General features: G+C 47.6%; 1 protein-coding gene across 2 annotated transcripts in view; it reads right to left on the reverse strand.

Moving 5' to 3' along the window:
• PITPNC1 (phosphatidylinositol transfer protein cytoplasmic 1) overlaps positions 1-19,457 on the reverse strand; it is a 214,184-nt gene that overhangs the window by 21,733 nt on the left and 172,994 nt on the right. For both annotated transcript variants that reach the window (XM_081109086.1, XM_081109087.1), the window contains exon 5: positions 19,266-19,361. In XM_081109086.1, coding sequence (XP_080965212.1) covers positions 19,266-19,361 — 96 coding nt within the window. The remainder of the gene's footprint in view (positions 1-19,265; positions 19,362-19,457) is intronic.

The following is a 19,457-nucleotide window of genomic DNA, read 5'->3' on the forward strand; positions in this document are numbered from 1 at the left end:
GCTCTACTTGGACACCTCTATTCCTTGACCTCCCGCCAGGGTCCCTCCTAATTTGCATAGGTTGCAGGAAAGTGGTGGGCCTGGGGGCAGGAAGGGACCAGAGTGGGGCAAATATATAATTAATGGAATACAAAATTGACAAAAGGGGTTCCAGAAGTGGGGGAGGAAAGAGAACACATACAAGCATCCCAGAGGAGTAAGTGGTTCTGTGAAGGGAGGGCGTGGGGATCTTGAGAGTGGGTAGCATTTTTGAGTCTTTGGTACCAACGCTGCCATGCTATATTTTTATCACCCGAACCAACCCAGAAACTGGCACTGAAATGATATGCACAGGCCCAGAATGACAGACCCATAAGCATAGGGTCTGGCCCATAGCAAGTACTCCATTCATGTAAACCATGATTGCACCCCCCAGGACAGTCATTGAAGACTTTGAGTAAAGTATCCAGCCTTACAGTCCAGGGCAGAGACAGCAATGCCTTCTAAAGCCCCTGCAGTTTGCGGTAAAATATTTGATGTTCAAGGCCAGGAACAAATTCCTGCCTGCCTGCGTTCCTATGCCACATAAAGCCATTAAGAATAAAAAGAGAACAATAGAGCAAGAGATGTATCAACAGGGAGACTATGGTAGACAATCTCCAAACATGGCGGCCATCAATTCCGTCCCTCAGCGTGCAGGCATGCTGTTCCTGTCACCAACGACAGAGGCCTTCTGCCCTCCCCTGGAACCTAGACTGGCCTTTGACTTGCTTTGACCAATGCAATGTGTCAGAAGAGACACTGCGTCGTTCAGGTCATGCTAACGTATGTTTCAGACTTAAGAATAAAGTGAGACTCCACAGTATCACACAGGAACACTGGTGGATTGAATTTCCAAAGCAGCAAAGAATCGAGGGGCCCCATGATTCAAATTTCAGTTCTGAGTAAGACAGGAAAGGTTCTGCCTGCACAGAGAATTAGGTAGATGCTGAAATCCAAGTGTGGTTCCTGATCCCACCACAAAATTACAAAATTTTATTCGGATATTGCCAAATAAGGTTTTAGGAAAAGGCTAGATGGAAATAAGAAGTGCATAGTATTTTTAGAATAGGCTTTTTAAGGTGGATGTGATAATTCGGTTTCATGTCCCCGATTTTATGGATAAGGGCACCAAGGCCTGAGAGAAATGAAATATTTTGTGCTGGGTAAAAGGTTGGGGACTAGAATCCCAGCCTCCCCTAGTTCTAGCCCACTGTTCTTTCCACTACATTTACTTTCTTTTTCTTTCTTTTTTTTTTTTTAATATATTTTATTGATTTTTTACAGAGAGGAAGGGAGAGAGATAGAGAGCTAGAAACATCGATGAGAGAGAAACATCGATCAGCTGCCTCCTGCACATCCCCCACCGGGGATGTGCCCGCAACCCAGGTACATGCCCTTGACCGGAATCGAACCTGGGACCTTTCAGTCCGCAGGCCGACGCTCTATCCACTGAGCCAAACCGGTTTCGGCGCTCTACATTTACTTTCAATACTAAACAGGGAAAGGGTGTTTTTGTTACAGCCAGATGCCAAAGAAGCAATGCACAGTTGGGCTTTTTATGGCAACAGTGGGCTGATTTTTTGCAAGTCTGAAATCATATCTACAGCCACTGATTTCATCTAGGAAATCTCAGACATGGCTACAATGAGGAGTTCACGTCCGAAGAGCTGGAGGGAGGTAAGGGAGAGGACACCAGAGGGCTCTTTTAATGAAAACTCAAGGTCAGAAATGAACATCCAATTGAATGTCTTTGAATGAAGATGAGAAAAAATATATAACCTGAAATATTCTGATCTCCAACTTTTCTCCCTTTTCCCATTCAGGGCCCATTGCCTCCAATCCTCACTCCCTCACCCCAATACCCATTCCTCTTGAAATCATTTTCAACTCTCATTTTCTCACTTCACTTTGTGAACATAAATATGTAAATTGTCCATTTACACACCAATTGACCTTTCTTTATAACCTTTAAACATTTTGTATTTTTAAAATTTCTGATCTGTGTTTCTATAGCTACTACAATATCTTGGGTCCTGATTCAAACTCTGTTATTTTACCCTTTTCTTTTCTTTGAGAGGAAGATAGATAGATAGATAGATAGAGAGAAACATCAATGATGCCTGGCCAGTGTGGCTTAATGGTTGAGCGTCAACCTATGAACCAGGAGTTTATGGTTCCATTCCCGGTCAGGGCACATGCCCGGGTTGCGGGCTTGATCCCCAGTGTAGGGTGTGTAGAAGGCAGCTGATCAATGATTCTCTCTCAGTATTGATGCTTCTTTTTAATTTTTTTTTTTTTATTGATTTCAGAGAAGAAGGGAGAGAGAGAGAGAAAAACATCCATCTATTGCCTCCTGTGTGTCCCAACTGGGAATCAAACACACAACCCTTTCTGTATATGGACAATGCTCCCACCAACTGAGCCACACCAGCCGGGCATCCAGGTTTCCTTATTTTAAAACAAGGTTTATAAACCTCCACCATTACCTCTGATGCTACAAATACCCTGGACCTTCCCACACTTTGGTTTCAGGGTTTGGCCTATTTTAAAAGGACATAAAGTTTGACTTCAGTGCGATGGAGAGATTACACATCTTGGACCTCCTGGATCTCAACCCAGTGCAACCAGAAAATACAGTGCAAGCTCTCTGTAGTGGGTTGCAGGTACACCCCCCACTTCCTCACAAAGACATGTCCTAGTCCTCACCACCAGTAACTACAGATGTGATCTTATTTGGGGGAAAAAGGTCCTTGCAGATGTAATGAAGCTAAAGATCTCCAAATGAGACATCCTAGATTAAGAGGGTGGGTTCTACATCCTTCTAAGGTGTCCTTCTAAGAAACAGAAATGGAGACGACAAGGAGAAGAGGCACATGCTGTCGGAGGCAGAGATGGAAGGCATATAGCCACAAACCCAGGAGCCACCAGAAGCTGGAAGAGGTAAGAAAGGATTCTTCTCTAGAGCCTCGTCTTGATTTCGGGCTCTGGCCTCAGAGCTGTGAGAGAAACCCCTGGGGATGAGGCGCAAGGCTAACCTCACCCCCGTGCTTCCGATGTAACTGGTCTTGGTGGGTCTGGGCATCTAGCTCCCCACGTGAACTGAAGGCACCGCCAAGGTCAAGCCATTGCTCCAAGAGACAATGTTCTCTCAGGGCTGCCTGACTCCAGGCCTGGGCTCCCACTCTTCACCCTGTGGACAGGATGGTCCCCTCTGAAGTTCGGGCACCGTCTGTCAGAGGAGAGGCAGTCTCGTCATCTGCAGGGTGGTGTCAGTGCCGGCTCCCTCGTGGGATTGCTGTGAGGCTTCAACTGGATAATGTAGGCAACATCCCCCATTCAGCACCCAAAGGATGGCGTGTGATAGGCAGCAGACACCCCAGAGAGATAAGAAACGTCCTCGAGAGAGACTGTAATGCAATTTCCTCAGATCTTATTAAGTTCCTCAAAAGAAGGCAGCAGGACTGCCGAAGAGCTGCAGGGTGGTTATTACTCTACTGCTATCCTGGGGTCCAGTGTACAGGGAAACGCTAGTAAGCGCAGCAGAAACAGGCCTGCCTGCCACCGTCATGCAGGTGTCCTTGCACCAGCGAAAGGCTGGTGGGCGCTCCCACTTTCTGGAAGCTGTCACCTGCCAGTGTCCATAGAACGGTGGTGGCAGAAACCCCCAGAGAAGGGCTTTTGCTTGTTGGACACTACGACTAGGCTCCAGGCCAAGGACAAGGGATAGTCTTCAGTCTCAGGACCAATTCCTTTCTCTCTGTCCTGTTTCAGTGGCAGGTTCCAAAATGACAAAGCACATTGTCCCACTGCAGGCTCCTACTTAGGGCGTGATGCCCCCAATTTCACTGGGGCTCCGCAACCACATGGTGGTACTCGCAGGAGCCAAGCCAGGATCGTGCCTGGTGGGAACACACCGGGCAGCTGTCTCCCAACAGCCCGATGGGCCAGTCTTGAACCAGACAGAGTTTGGGCATCTTAGGGGTTTCTTAACAGCTTTCCTCTTGAGGAGCGTGGAGAGCTACACACACAGGTGCAGTCCTTTGCTTCCAGTGACCTGCCAAGCGAGGGTGGGCTCTTCCTATTGGAGACCTGGTATTAGATGGCTAGGGCTGCAGTAAAAGTATCACCAACTGGGTGTCTTAAGCAACAGAAGTTTACTGTCTCATCAGCCTGGAGGCTCGAAGCCGGAGATCAAGGTGAGGGCAGGGCTGCTTTCCTCTGAGGGAATAATTTGTTCCACACCCCTCTGCTCGCTTTGGTCTTCGGGCGGCTTGGGTTGCCAGCAGTTTTGGTATTCCTTGGCTTATAGACGCACACCTGTCACATGGCGTTCTCGCTGTAGGTCTTCACGTTGACTTCCCTCCGTGTCTATCTCTGTGTCTAAATGTCCCCCTTTTATAAGGACACCAGTCATACTGGATAAAGGCCCTCTCCCCCTCAGTTAACTCAACCCCCTCTGTAAAGACCCACTTTCCAGAGAAGATCACACTCTCAGGTTAGGAGGTTAGGACTTCCACAATTGCTCGCGTGGTCGTGGGGCGCTGCACCCACACTCCTCAGTTGCAGCTGATCCCCGGGGTGATGTGGAATTCTCTGAACATAATGCTCTTGCCGGGAATGCTCTGCGCAGCAGCCGGCTGCCTGGGAGGAGCCAGGCTGCAGTTTTCCTGGCCGGGCTTCTAAATTCATCCACAGAGAGAGCTCTGGCTCAGGTCCCGCTGCAGCTCCCCAGGCTTGGCAGATGGCACGCTGGACCCTTGCAGTCAAAGCCCATCTGCACGGAGGAAGGCGAGCTGGTGCCAGGACTGCCATCCCGTGGCCAGACGGACCTCGCTGGCCACCCTTCTGCGCGAGGACATCCTCTGTAGAAGGCTTCCTCTCCACAAGGACAGGCACCCCTCCAGGGCCCCCCCTCCCTCACCTCCTGCTTGGACAAAGCAGAAAAGGTGACACGAGGTTTCTTCCTGAGGGCCACCCAGGGGACAGTGCCCAGGGGACACTGTCCTGTGTTGGTTAGAATCAGTCTCACACCTGGGAGTTATTCGAAGAAGCCCCCAGGAGATCCTGGAATGTGGCTGGAGTGTGGCTTCCGTCTCAGAGGCGAGTTTATTAGCCGACTTTCACTGAGATGTTAAGGCTCCGTGATTAATTACGCTTTCAATTTGAATCACATAGGACCCTGTCCAACAGGGACTTGCCCTGTTAATTGAAACTAGAAGTTTTTGATAAATGTTAAATGAAAAAGGGCTAAGCAGCAACAGGCTAGGAATAGCTACATTATGGAACTATAATGCTCATCTCTAAAATAGGGATGAAGTATTAACACATATCAGATTTTTTTTCTCCTGCATTCTGGAATTTTTCTTGAAGACTCCAAGGTGTTATAGATATTGTTTTCTCATATCCCCTCCATAGGATGGCTGTTTAAAACTGGTAAAATTTAGTCCTGACTTTAGACCAAATTTCTTAAACTTCAATTCTAAAAGGGATACACAAAAAAATTAAGCAGCTTTCAAAGAAGCTAGTCCCATCCATGCTCTGGTTTCCCTTCAAAGAAAGGACCAAACCAGCCAGGACAATAGTTGGAGATCTTGAGCTCTGAGAGTGACCTCTGTTGATGGCTTTCAGGGACTAGGGAGAAGGTTAAGTTGAGAGAACCCCAAGAAAGGCGATCAGAAGACAGTGATGGGAGGGACAAGTCATCATACTAGCTTGGTGCCTAGTAAATGCTTGCTGTGTTCCAGAGCCTGTGCTGGGAACCCTGATCTGTTAGAAGTGTGGGTGTTCGGTCTTGTGACTGCCATCTACTAAACAGACCACTTACTAAAGGATCCCAATCATAGAAATTGTTCAGAACAGAAAAATCAACAGAGACTGACAAATCAGTGGTTACACAGGGGCTGGGGTGAGATGGCTTGTGGGGAAAAGAGCAGGGGGGGGAGAGGAGTGATAGCAAAAGTGTTCAGGGTTTCTTTTAGGGGTGATGGACATGTTTTAAATCTGACGATGGTGATGGTTGTGCATATCCGTGAATATACTAAAATTCATTGAATTCTACACTTCAAATGGGTAAATGGTATGGTATGTGAACTATCCTATATAATAAAAGGCTAATATGCAAATTGTCTCCTCAACAGGGAGTTTGACCAGGGGTGGGGCCAACTGGCCAACCACCCGCAGCCCCTCCCCCTAGCCAGTCCCACCTCCTATCAAGGCGGGCCAGACCCCACCTGTGCACGAATTCATGCACCGGGCCTCTAATATCTCAATAATGCTGTTCAAAAACAAAAACAAAAACAAAGCAACAAACAAACAAAACAGAACTAAAGAGCTTTCAGAGTGTGCTTGAGAATTGGCCCAAAACTTTACTTAAAAGGTCAACTGCTCTGCATCAGATAAAAACAAAAACAAAAAAACAAACCCTAAATGCAAACTACAGCCTGAAGCAGCCAATTCTTGCTTTGCTAGCAGTTAATACCTAAAGTGCTGTTTTCCCGAGCACTGGCTCTTGGCACCAGAGTGCACCAAAAACATCAGTGACTTGGGCTATTGCCGCAGCGCCTCTCTTAGGGAGCTTGACGCATAAGCACATCTGACAAGCAGACAGGCAGACAAAAAGGTGGCTGTGGTGGGGTTATTGCTTCAACACAGGTTCTGAGCCCTTCTCAGTTACAATTCAGTGCCAGAAAGACTCACAACTCTGTACTTGGGGAAGAGGGAGCATGAGAATGGAAAATTTGAGCACATCCCACAGAATAATTTAATAGTCAGAGGGTTTTTTTTTTGTTTTTGTTTTTTTAAATTCTCACTTGAGGATATTTTCCCCATTGATTTCTAGACAGAGTGGAAGGGAGAGAGGGGAGAGGAGAGAGAGAGAGAGAGAGAGAGAGAGAGAGAGAGAGAGAGAGAGAGAGAGAAACATTGATGTGAGAGAGACACATCAATTGGTTGCCTCTTGCACGCACCCTTACAGGGGCTGGGGAACCTGAAACTGAGGTATGTGCCCTTGACCAGGAATCGAACTTAAGACCTGTAGGCCGACACTCTAACCACTGACCAAACCAGCCAGGACAATAGTTGGAGATCTTGAGCTCTGAGAGTGACCTCTGTTGATGGCTTTCAGGGACTAGGGAGAAGGTTAAGTTGAGAGAACCCCAAGAAAGGCGATCAGAAGACAGTGATGGGAGGGACAAGTCATCATACTAGCTTGGTGCCTAGTAAATGCTTGCTGTGTTCCAGAGCCTGTGCTGGGAACCCTGATCTGTTAGAAGTGTGGGTGTTCGGTCTTGTGACTGCCATCTACAGTGGAGACGGACGGTCTGGTGGGACCGAGCCCTATATCTCCAGGTAGGCAGTGTCAGAATTAAATTGTTGGACAGCCAGCTGGTGCCGGAGAATTGGAGATTCAGTTGGTATCAGAGAAAACACCCCAGAATTCTCCTCACAACAAACCTATAAAGTACATGACTACCTCCTCCTCCTCCTCCTCCTCCTCCTCCTCCTCCTCCTTCTCCTTCTTAAATAATGCCCAAGGGAATGCCCCATCCTATTCCCAGACTCACTCCCTTCCTCAGCCCCTGCCATGGGCATCTTCCATAAGCCCCTCCTTCAGAAGACTGCAGTGGGCCACCTTGTAGGCTTGCGGGATGGCAGCACGGAGGGTGGGCCTGCACATTCCCAGCTCAGCAAATAGTCAGATATTAGCCAGTCATACTGCCCAATATCTAAATAACAATACAATGGTTTTTGAAAATGGTTTTTACAGACCATTTAAAAATGGTCTGTAAAAAATAATTTACAGACACCCCAATTCCTGTAATTGATTCTCTTTAAATACTTCCCTCACATGGCTTTGGGGTTAGGCAAGAAGGATACTCCCAATGACTCTGAGCATGTCCCTCTCCCATCTCTAAATAAAGACCAGTAAGTGGGAGAGATGGATGCAGGGAGCCAATGGGGAAGGGACATCTGGGCCACCTGGGTTGGCTCTGGGAACACCTGGTCTGAGCAGACTAGCAGCTGCCTGTGGGACATGGAGTCCTAAGTCCTTTGTCCCCAGCTTTGGGCCTGGTTCCCATTCCAGAGTAACTCGAGATGGCTCCCTAACATCCTGTTATGTAATGCTAACCTGTTCCTCTCAGCAGTGACAGACATGACTTTGTATTTTTAAGATAACTTCAAAACCAGCACTGGAAGGGTCCCTGTCTCACAGAGTGTGTGACAGTGAGAGGCACCAGCTCTCCTAATAGCCAGTGAGCCACTGCCCCGCCCCCCACCCCCAAAGGAGGCCGCCAGGACCTGGCACAGTGCGGCAGCCTCTAAATCGGGGCTGCCCCTGTGGGTTGTCCCACTCACTCTGATCTTAGAGTGCGGTTTACACACAGGCTAGGAAGCATTAACAGTCCTGGTCCAATCTGAAGCTATACAATCTGGCCCCCTGAGTCTATTAAACCAGAAGCTGATAATAGGTTAACAAATATTCTTGATGAGTTGCAACATGGCAACAGAGATCAGCATGGGATTAGCTGTCCCTAAAGCTAGCTTACTCCTCACGTAGTGTATTATTTTGGGAAACCTGGACCTCCAACTTTGTTGAACAGAGATGGTCAAAAAGCCAATCCACCTGTAATTTGAAGGCAATCAGGGATTTCCATTTTTAAAGTGGTACAGATTTCAAATTTATTTTAGCTTTAGAACAATTTTGTTTTTGCTAAATATGATATGATTTGGAATCCCAATATATAAAGCAGGTAAAGTGAGACTTGGTTTCCCTGACCTCAGGCCAGGGATCGAGCTTGCAACCAAGGTACATGCCCTTGACTAGGAATTGAACCCTTGACCCTTTGGTCCACTGAGCCAAATTGGCCAGCGTTCTCCTTAGCTATAAAGTAGAGACAATATCTATTCTCTGGGGTTGTTAGGATTAAATGACATAACTGAATAAAAAAACTTAGCAATGACTTGTTTTTCTCAAAAGTTAGTTCGTGTCCCTCTGAAGCTAGGTTTAGCAATTCTGTAAGGAATCTGTTGAAACATCTAAGGCCCAAGTCTTTCTTTGGGCCCCTTAACAATAACAGAGGAAGCCAAGTGACTAAATACCACCTATTCTTTCCTGGATATTTTTGGTGCTGAAGCTGAGTAGCTAATACCTGGTGTCTGAATAAATAGAAAAAGTGAAAGAGAGAACCACTGGGTCAGGTCTTATTTTTCAAGGAGAAAAAACATCACTTCCATCTGCACAGAGGCATAGTGGAAACTCTCGGAGTGCCAGCTGGGAAGGGCTTGGACGAGATGAAGCCCGGGCACCTGGTGGATACTGATTTGAGTGTTTGATTGGAGGAAATAAACTTAGATGGTTGTTCCAGAGCCAGCACCCAACTTAGAAGCAATTTAGAAATTGTTCATTGTATAGCTTCAGATTGGACCAGGACTGTTAATGCTTCCTAGCCTGTGTGTAAACCGCACTCTAAGATCAGAGTGAGTGGGACAACCCACAGGGGCAGCCCCGATTTAGAGGCTGCCGCACTGCACAAACTTATATTGTTATCAATGCCACTGGCTGGCAAGGAAGGCCCGGGATGTGACTCCACAGATGGTACCAGACCCTCAACAGCTGGAATGATTTCAAAGGCACTGACCCTACTCTCGTAGGGGAACAGGCATTCTTCCAGGGTTAAGATGGCTATTTCTAACCAGCCTGCGTGGCTCAGTGGTTGAGCATTGACCTATGAAGCAGGAGATCACAGTTCAATTCCCGGTCAGGGCATATGCCTGGGTTGTGGGCTGGATCCCCAGTGTGGGGCGTGCAGGAGGCAGCCGATCAATGATTCTCTCTCATTATTGATGTTTCTATCTCTCTCTCCCTTCCTCTCTGAAATCAATAAAAAATATATTTAAAAAAGATCGCTATTTCCTTTCTCCTCCACAAAATTAAAATAACAATACAATGGTTTTTAAAAATTGAACATAGAATACAGACCTCTCTTAGGCACAGCTGCCCTATCTTGAATGAATAATAGATGTAACAAAATACTGCTTCCCTGGGCTCAAAGCAGATGGGTCTTCTGACCCTGGGGGATGGTCATCTCTGACCAGGAGCTCCTCCCTGATATGCCAGTCAAAACGGGTCATTTGCCACGTGCGTCATGGCAGGGACAATAAAGGGGTGTGTGTGTCACTCTGCTCTGAGGCTCTTTCCCCAAACCTGGTGCATTTACACAGAGATCCCTAGGTTCCATTTTACCGCATCTGGTTTGGTAGGTCTAGGGTGGGGCCCACGTACCTGCATTTCTTTAAAGCTCGCAAGGTGATTCTAATCTGATTTGGGAACTCAGCCCAAAAGGGCCAAGAAGTCCTGATGTTTTTATTGACTCAGACTAAGTCTAGCAGAGGCTGACAGCTGCCCCACGTCTTTCCTTGAAAGATCAGAGGGGGGTTCTCCATGAGATAGAATTTAAGTCCTTGGGGAAGTGCACTGCTCACTGAAAACCTTGGGCCCTTTGGCTCCTGCTTCCTTCTTTTAAAATCTTAATTTTTATTTTCCTAAAATATACCTGGTAAGGCTCAAGGTGGACAGCTGATAAAATGCCAAAGCTGCCTTGGGTACTACCCGGGACTCCAATACTGCCTGAGGTTGGCACACAAACAGTAAACATAACTTCTAAAGTTTCTTAGAAGTGAAGTCAGAGACACATGGCCTTCTGAATTCAGGTCAAACAGTAACCCATGTAATAACCACACCTTTTAAGAAAACTCTACTCCTCGGCAGTTCATATGGCTCTATTTTTTGAAGGATCTTATACCTGCAGAGGATTATGTGATCCTGAGAAGTGGAGTGATTGGAACCAAACCTCTGCTTCTCTTCTCTATTCGTGCCAACAAGTCAAAAGCAACCTACAAACTCCCACAGCCTCTCTCCAAAGACACAGGGTTGGTACTGAGCAAGCATCCCAGCAACACACCTGCAGATCTCCACGACAGAGTCAAAGTGCGGAGAAGGGAGAAGGCTTACGATGTGCCAAGGACTGTGCTAGTCATTTTAATGCCCTGCCTTGCCTTTCACATCACCTCATTGCATCTCACCTCATCTCTCCACCCATCCATTCATTGGAAGGGATGAAGAGATTCAAGATACAGTGATGGGGAGTGATGAAGTGTGATGGCTGTGATGACCTGGGAGACCTCCCAAAGCCAAGGCCCCTGGTTACCTGGGGTCATCTGCACATGGAAAGCATGAGCTGTGAATCTCCACCCATAGGTTCTAGAGGTGACCTCTTCTGTAGATCCCCCCACAATAAGCCGATTGCTTCTCCCTTCCATGGATGCTTTGCTTGGCTGAATCCTTCCTTTCGGGACATGGAGCCATTTCCCCAAGGACTCTTTCTATTGAGCAACTCCACTCCTGGCAGGGACTTTGAATCTCTGGTTTTGACCTGGTATTTAGGAATTCATTTGCCTTGATTTTGTTTGACCTACTTGGCCTGGCATTTCACTATCAAATCCAACTGATAAGATTTGCAACTGCTACTCTGGGCACTAAGCCCTGGGGGACCTCATTCATGCAGATTACTGCAGCAGTTAAACCTTCTTTCCCCCTTGAGAAATGAAAAACAAAACCTTTTTCCTAGGATGGAGTTGGGCACTATCGTTTTCCTAGTAAAAATCAGCTTGGCTGCCTAGCCAGTGTGGCTCAGTGGTTGAGCATTGACCTATGAACCAGGAGGTCAGGGTTCGATTTCTGGTCAGGGCACATGCCTAGGTTGCAGGCTCGATCCTCAGTAGGGTGAATGCAGGAGGCAGCCAATCGATGATTCTCTCTCATCATTGATATTTCTGTCTCTCTCTCCCTCTACCTTCCTCTCTGAAATCAATAAAAATATATTTTAAAAAACACACACAAAAATGGCTTTGCTTAAAACATTCCAGCAGGCTCCACATTATTAGGTCAAAAGAACAGCAGTGGTTTTAAAAACCAGCCCTGGACATGGTGATTTGGTAAGACTTGGTGGCCCAGCTTTCTTGTATTTGGAAGAAACGATATCTGAGAGAGATCACCTATTTGTTCCTTGGGAAGTGAGGGGCCCATCATTGGTTTAAAAATTATGTAGCCAGGGTTGCTGAGGGCTGGACCACTCTTCCATGTCCTTTTATTTCCAAAGGGTTCTTCCATTAACAAAATAATTACTGTAAAGATGGCTGAAGGCGATTTGTTCAGGAAAGGTGTAATAGAGGAGGGACAGAAGTAGGTTGATGGGTAGGAGGGTCCAGGAGCCTCCCTTAGCACCACCCCCCTGAAAGTTAGCCTTTCTAGTGAGGTCACAAATGCAGTCCTCTTGCATCATGTCTGGTGATCCCACTTTGAAAGCCCTCCACTACTTGCAGAATAAACTCCCAGTTCCTTGGCTTGACGTTCAAGGCTCTTCTGCCTCAATCAGAAAGACCCTTGAATATGCACTGGGCCTCCTGCCCTCACTTACTACACTGATATTTCCATTTCTTTCGTCCTCTAAATTCAGTGTGGGTCAGAGGGTAACTTCCCATGGTTTTGAGAGGGGCAGCCTGGATAAAGCCCTCCTGGCTGACCCAACAACTTCACTTTTAGAATCTATTCTACAGAAACATTAGAACAACGCCCAAAGGATGTCACATGAGGATGTTTCCTGCGGTTCTATAACAGCCAAAGAATGGACACAGCCTAAATGTCCGCTAAGCGGGGAAAGGCATAAATAGGACACAACCATAAGATAGCATAATCTACAGCCATTACAACCCTGCCAGACAGACGGGTGCTTCCACAGGATGGCAAGCTCCTAGCGTCCGTGAAAAGGTGCATGCTGCCGAGTGGCATGCACTGCGAGCTTCTTTTTGTCGAATAACGTTATTTATGCACCATGTTTAGGTATAAACACCGTAAACTCCAACTTTAGCAACAGCTATTTCTGATGAGGAGCCACAGGACAATTGTTTTCCCATGTTATTTATATCATGCTGGAATGTTGTTTTTACGAGGATCATGTATTACTTGGTGAACAGATGAACAATAAAGATAAACACGTTTTGAAAGCCCTGCTCAGATTCCGCCACTCCTAGCAAGCCTGCCCTGACCACGGCTGTTGATGGAGCTGCCCCCTCCCTGAACTCGCTGAATGAGGGTTGGGCAGAGGGTGTGAATCTCATAAGGCAGTGGTTCTCAACCTGTGGGTCGCGACCCCTTTGCGGGGGGGTCAAACGACCCTTTCACAGGGGTCGCCTCAGACCATGGGAAAACACATATATAATTACATATTGTTTTTGTGATTAATCAGTATGCTTTAATTATGTTCAATTTATAACAATGAAAATACATTCTGCATATCAGATATTTACATGACGATTCATAACAGTAGCAAAATTACAGTTACTAAGTAACAACGAAAATAATTTTATGGTTGGGGGTCACCACAACATGAGGAACTGTATTAAAGGGTCACTTCACCCCACAGGCTGTCCCCACCCAGTGTTGCACTGCATCTGCACATGGATTGTTCTTGCAGGTCGGAGAATGGCCGCATCTCCCTCCAGCTTTCCTGGATCGAGCCCTCCTGGCTGACTGGACTCTCGCTCCCACATCGAGGAAGCCACTGGATACCATCTAAGTGTCCCACTGGGCGGGAGACCCGTTGCCTTCCCAGTACCATCAAACTGGATAGATGCACAGTACGACGCCCAACATGTAAGGGGGGATGGGGAGAGAAAAACCAGTTTCCCAGGAGACCATCCAGGCTCCCCATTTGCAATGACAAGGCAGCTACAATGCTGCCTTCCTCTTGGGGCCACGGGAGTTGGGGTGTGGGGGGCAGCAGACCCCTTGGGAAATGGCTCCTGTGTACTGCAGCCAGTCCTCCTGGTATCTAAGAGGGCCCAGCCCCAGGAACTTGGAACCCGTCACAAACAGCTGTGCTGCTCTCAGAGAGAAACAGATGGACGGAGGGAAAAGGGAAAAAAACGACAATGACAACACAACAAACTGAACTCGACAACATACCCTAGCAGGAGGCAGCTGTGCTAAATCTGGCCGTTGGGAGATAAATGAAAATTCTACCACCCTCAATCGCCAGGATGTGGACCAAAATGAAAACATTTTTAATCTGAGGGAGCTGAGTGGTTTGGGCGAATCACTCTGTACTGAAGGGTTAAGTATGACAATATTTACTCACTTTGCCTCTCGGTTCCCTTTCTGGGGGCCCATCCTACTGAGCAAACAGCACTTAATCTCTCACCCCTGACAGTTACTGGGAAAGTTAGATATACCTCTCTTTGTTCTATTCTCTCTCAAGAGAGAATTCAACAGGTATTTCGATCGGAGGGCCCAACAGACTGGCTGCTGGGGATCTCCCTCTCCTCCCCATTCCCCCGCACCCCCAAGTATATTTTTATTGATTTCAGAGAGGAAGGGAGAGGAAAGAGAGATAGAAACAGCTATGATGAGAGAGAATCACTGACCTGCATGCCCCACACTGAGGATCGAGCTCACACCCTGGCATGTGCCCTGACTGGGAATTGAACCGTGACTGTCTTGGTTCATAGGTTGACGCTCAACCACTGACCCACACTGGCTGGGCTGCTGGCGATTTCTTAGTCCAGGCAATGAGTCGAGCCTGGAGGTCCCACCAAGGCCCTGGCCCCTGCCAGAGCACTATCCCCCTGCTCCGGTTTTGGCCTCCTCTCCTATTTGCTGCATTGGTGCCGCTCATGTGACTCGGTACAATGAGCCTTCTGACTCTGGCAGGGGCCGGGGCCTTGGTCGGGCTAGGTTGAGACTGACGGATGAGCTCTCTGTGCCTGAAAAATCACAGTGACTGTTTTTTGTTTTATCTTATTTTTTTAAATATATTTTATTGATTTTTTACAGAGAGGAAGGGAGAGAGACAGAGAGTTAGAAACATCGATGAGAGAGAAACATCAATCAGCTGCCTCCTGCACATCTCCTACTGGGGATGTGCCCGCAACCCAGGTACATGCCCTTGACCGGAATCGAACCTGGGACCTTTCAGTCCGCAGGCCGACACTCTATCCACTGAGCCAAACCGGTTTCGGCTATTTTTTGTTTTATACACAGCAATGCCCTGCAGAGTTTTGCAATGGATATGAGAGAACAGAACTTGAGACCAAGAGGTTCTAGTGCAGTGGTTCTCAACCTTGGCTGCACATTAGAATCACCTGGGAATCTTTTTAAAATCCTGATTTCTGGGCCTCATCCTCCGGAAATTCTGTTTCTTTGTTACTAATGTTGTGGCCTCACCCCATAACAGAAGCGGAATTTCCGGAGGATGAGGCCCAGAAATCAGGATTTTAAAAAGATTCCCAGGTGATTCTAATGTGCAGCCAAGGTTGAGAACCACTGTTCTAGTGAGACGAAGAGGTTCTAGGGAGCCAAAGCTCGGGCCTTGGATGTGCACAGGAAAGAGCAGTCCTGGAAAAGGAGAATATGGAGAGCACTGGGCTAGGCGTCAGCTGATGCCGAGCCTCCGGTGACCTTCTGTCTCCTTGGTTAGTGGTGGCACCAGGGCCACCAGGCAGAGGGCACCAGCGGAAAATTCCCAGCTCTGGTCACCTTATGGAGAGAGGCATTCGTGATTGTGTAGCTCGGAGGTTTCCAAGGAGAAACGGAAAAAGAAAAAAGTGCTTTAATCCCCTTCTGTGGTCTGGACGGTGGTGTGAGTGACAGGAGCTGGGTGGAGAGGACTGACCTAGATAACCCTGGTCCAGATCCATAAGCATCAGAAACCTCAGACTCAGCCACTGGCACCACAGTTTTCTCCCCAGAAAGTGCGATCCTACTTACGATTCTGACATAGTCAAGTTACAAAGAGGGATTGAAAGAAAAAAATGGGTAAAGCTGTCTGTATGCCTCAGATTAAAAAGAAAAAAAGGAAAGGAACTCTGATTCACAACTGTTAGCTTGCTGGCAACCAATTCATTTTCTCGGATGGCGCTCGCTCTGAGGCTGTGGCTGCTGGAAGGGAAAGCAAAGGCCCTGGCTTTCACTCATTCATTCAACAACCGTTTTGTGAGCGTCTGCCATGTGCCAGCGCTGTGCCAGCTGGTGAGGCACGGTGATAAAGACAACAGCCCTTGTCTTCATGGAGCTGTTGACATAACTGTGAGCTAGCATGAGCTAGCATGACCTGGAAACCACAGACCAGAAATGCACTGACAGTGGGTGGGGTGTGGGATGCTCAGGAGGGCCCACGGGAGAGGTCACGTTTGAGCTGGCCTCTGAAGAGGAATGAGTGGATGCTTCCCAGGGGAGTGGCCCAGAGGCAGGGCGGACAGAGGAGTGGAGAAGGCAGAGGGCCATGCTAAGAGACGGGGCTTCCTCCCAGCCTCCAAAGGGTTTTACTCAGAATATGACAAGGTCAGCCTGACCAGTGTGGCTCAGTGGTTGATTGTCGACCTATAAAGCAGGAGGTCACAGTTTGATTCCTGGTCAGGGTACATGCCTGAGTTGCAGGCTCGATCCCCAATGTGGGGTGAGCAGGAGGCAGCTGATCAGTGAAATTCATCAATGTTTCTCTCTCTCTATCCCTGTCCCTTCCTCTCTCTAAAATCAATACAAATATATTTTTAAAATGGCAGTCTATTGCACTTGAACAAAATAAAATCTAAGTGTCTTAACACAGCCCCATCCCCTATCCAGTCTCCCTTGCACCATTGTTCCTTGTTTCCACTGCCACCATGCTGGCTGCCTTCTGATTCCTCATTCGTGCCACCTCAGGGTCCCACACATGCTGCTACCTCTTCCTGAAGCACTATCCCCCAGCTCTTTCTGTCCTGTGGGTCTTGGCATGTCACTTCCTGCAGTCCATTTTTCCTGATTCCATCCTTTTACGCTCTGTTTCCCTGTGTGTACTCATTATTATTACTTTATTGTTTGGCTCCCCGGCTAGATAGGAAGTGTTCTGAGGGAAGGGACCCTCAGTGCCTCTTCTGCCCATAGCCATGTTACCATCTTAATACTGTATGTCACACTCACTGAATATTTATTGGATGAATGACGATTCTCCTCTCATTGCCTTGGTCAAGCTGCATCCAGAAAAGAATACTAAGACCCAGAGAAATGAATGACTGTGAAGCAAGAAGTCCAAGTTCCTGGAATGTCTGTGTCGATGAAAACAAGCTTCCCAGTGGTGGTTCTTGGAGCACGAAGCACAGGGAAATGAGTCAGGCACCGCTGATCAGAAAGGAAACTGGCTGATTTCCTCATTAGTATTCCACACTTGTCCTAAGACTTTCCACGAACCGGGAGGGAACTCCCAGAGTAACAGGCAGGCCCACCCCAAAGCAATTGAAGAGGAAGAGCTGAAATTAGTTTTCTGGCAACACTGCCGTTTGGGAAGGCTCGAGCTCCCAAGAGGCCAGATGTTCAGGAAGGACAGTAGCACCCCAAGGCCCAAAGAGCCACGGGAGTGACGGGGCAACAGCCCCACCCATGTGTTGCACGATGCCCTGCACATCGCTGAAGCCCCACGGTATTGGTGAACTTGATGTGAAACCACAGAAATGGCTCCTCCGTGCCGTGAGACAGGGAGGCCAGGTTTCTCCTCCTCGGCATGTGACACGGAGAGCATCTCACCCTGTTTTTCTGAAAACTCACGAGCGTGGCTGGCTGCAGAGTGTACTATAAATGGATGGCTCAGCCTTGGACCAGAACCGAGAACAATTCACATCACAGCCTCGGCTGCGGAGTCACACCTACAATTAAGCAGCTGGCTCGGCATTTGCTATCCTCAGGTTAGACCTTTATATCCAAACGAATCCCAAAATGTGAAGGCAAAAAAACAAACCCTGAACCACATTGGGAGCCCAGTTTGTGCAGCGGTGGGATTTATTTCTAACTGGTTTATTTATTGTGTCTTAAATCAGCCTTAATGAATCTGAGAGAAGAGTTTCAAGGTTCACATGTTATGGCTCAAGGACGAGCCTGGGGCCCTGAGTCCAAACACACTGTGATTGGCTGCATGTTGCTAAACAACAGAAACAGCCCTGCATCCGCTGTCCTTGCAGGGCTGGGCCTCATTTACAAGGGGATCACCCGAGTGCCTTCTGCAGCCATCGATAAAGCACTAACGGGATATAAACGATGGCTTGCACCCACAGTCAAGTAAAAAGGTTGGGCTGAGGCAAACAATGGAATCTATTAGGGTAGAGGCTGTAGAGAAGATAGTCGCTTGAATTTATTCTCAGTCAAGACAAAAAAAGGAGAAGCCCTATGAAAGTGCCTCCCGCTTGGAGAGAGAAAGGTTCCCCACTGACAGGCGCTGCCCAAGCGCCAACATTCATTCAGAGGGGACTGAATGGGCATTTTCTGTGTGTCAGACCCCAAAGATACAAATAAAACACAACCCCTCCCTCACGGATGGAGAGGCAGGTTATGCAGAAGCCTGGAAAAACAAGAAGCCAGAAGTAAATGCTGCTTTTTGTTTTAAATCCTCACACAAGCATATGTTTATTGACTTTAGAGAGAGAGAGGAAGGGGGGGAAAAAAGAGAAAAAGAAAGGAAGAGAGAGAAACATCGATACTCGATCGGTTGCCTCCCATATGCGCCTTGACCTGGGATCAAACCTGCAACCTTTTTTGGGGTACAGGTATGACACCCCAACCAACAGCCACCCAGCTGGGGCAGTAACTGCCGCTTTTTGTTTTGTTTTGTTTTCTTTTTTAAATCCTCACCCAAGGATATTTTTTTCCTATTGAGAATGGAAGGGAGAGAGAGAGACAGAGAGAAACACCAATGTGAGAAAGACACATCTATTGGTTGCCTCCCGCATGCCTCCAACAGGGCCGGGAGCCTGCAACCGAGATACGTGCCCTTGGCTGGAATCGAACCCAGGGCCTTTCAGCCCACAGGCTGATGCTCAACCCACTGAGCCAAACCGGCTACGGCAGTAACTGCTCTTTTTTTAAGAAAGACCACCAGTATGTTGGGTAAGTTTAGCCTTGTGAATATTTTTCTGCCCAGAATGATGCCACAATTGGGGAGATAGGAAGACTACACTGCAATTGCGTGGCAGCCAGGGCCAATGGTGGGCCCTGAGGAGGCGGGATTTCATGTTGAGACATGCCATTAAGAATCCAGCAAAATGTGAAACCAGACTAAATCAACACAAAGACAGATGGAAGTCTCCAGGTTATGGTGGACTTAATAATTCTTGTTGAAGGAATGAATGAATTTCTTCCACATGTCATCCCGTCTATTGCTCACCTCAGACTCTTTGTAGTAACGTTCTGGAATTTCATCGCAGGCAATATCAATAAAGCAAACTTCTCTCTCGAGGTCTTTGGCTTCACTGTCAAAAATCTGAAAGAGCAGAGCAAGAGATCAAAGGTTAGTGATACCAGGTGATAGCTTCAAGGTGCCCGCTGGCAGAATTACAACCCACAGAGAATCTTCGCG

Source organism: Myotis nattereri, assembly GCF_964212035.1.
Source record: "Myotis nattereri genome assembly, chromosome: 16".
In the NCBI taxonomy this organism is placed as follows: domain Eukaryota; kingdom Metazoa; phylum Chordata; class Mammalia; order Chiroptera; family Vespertilionidae; genus Myotis; species Myotis nattereri.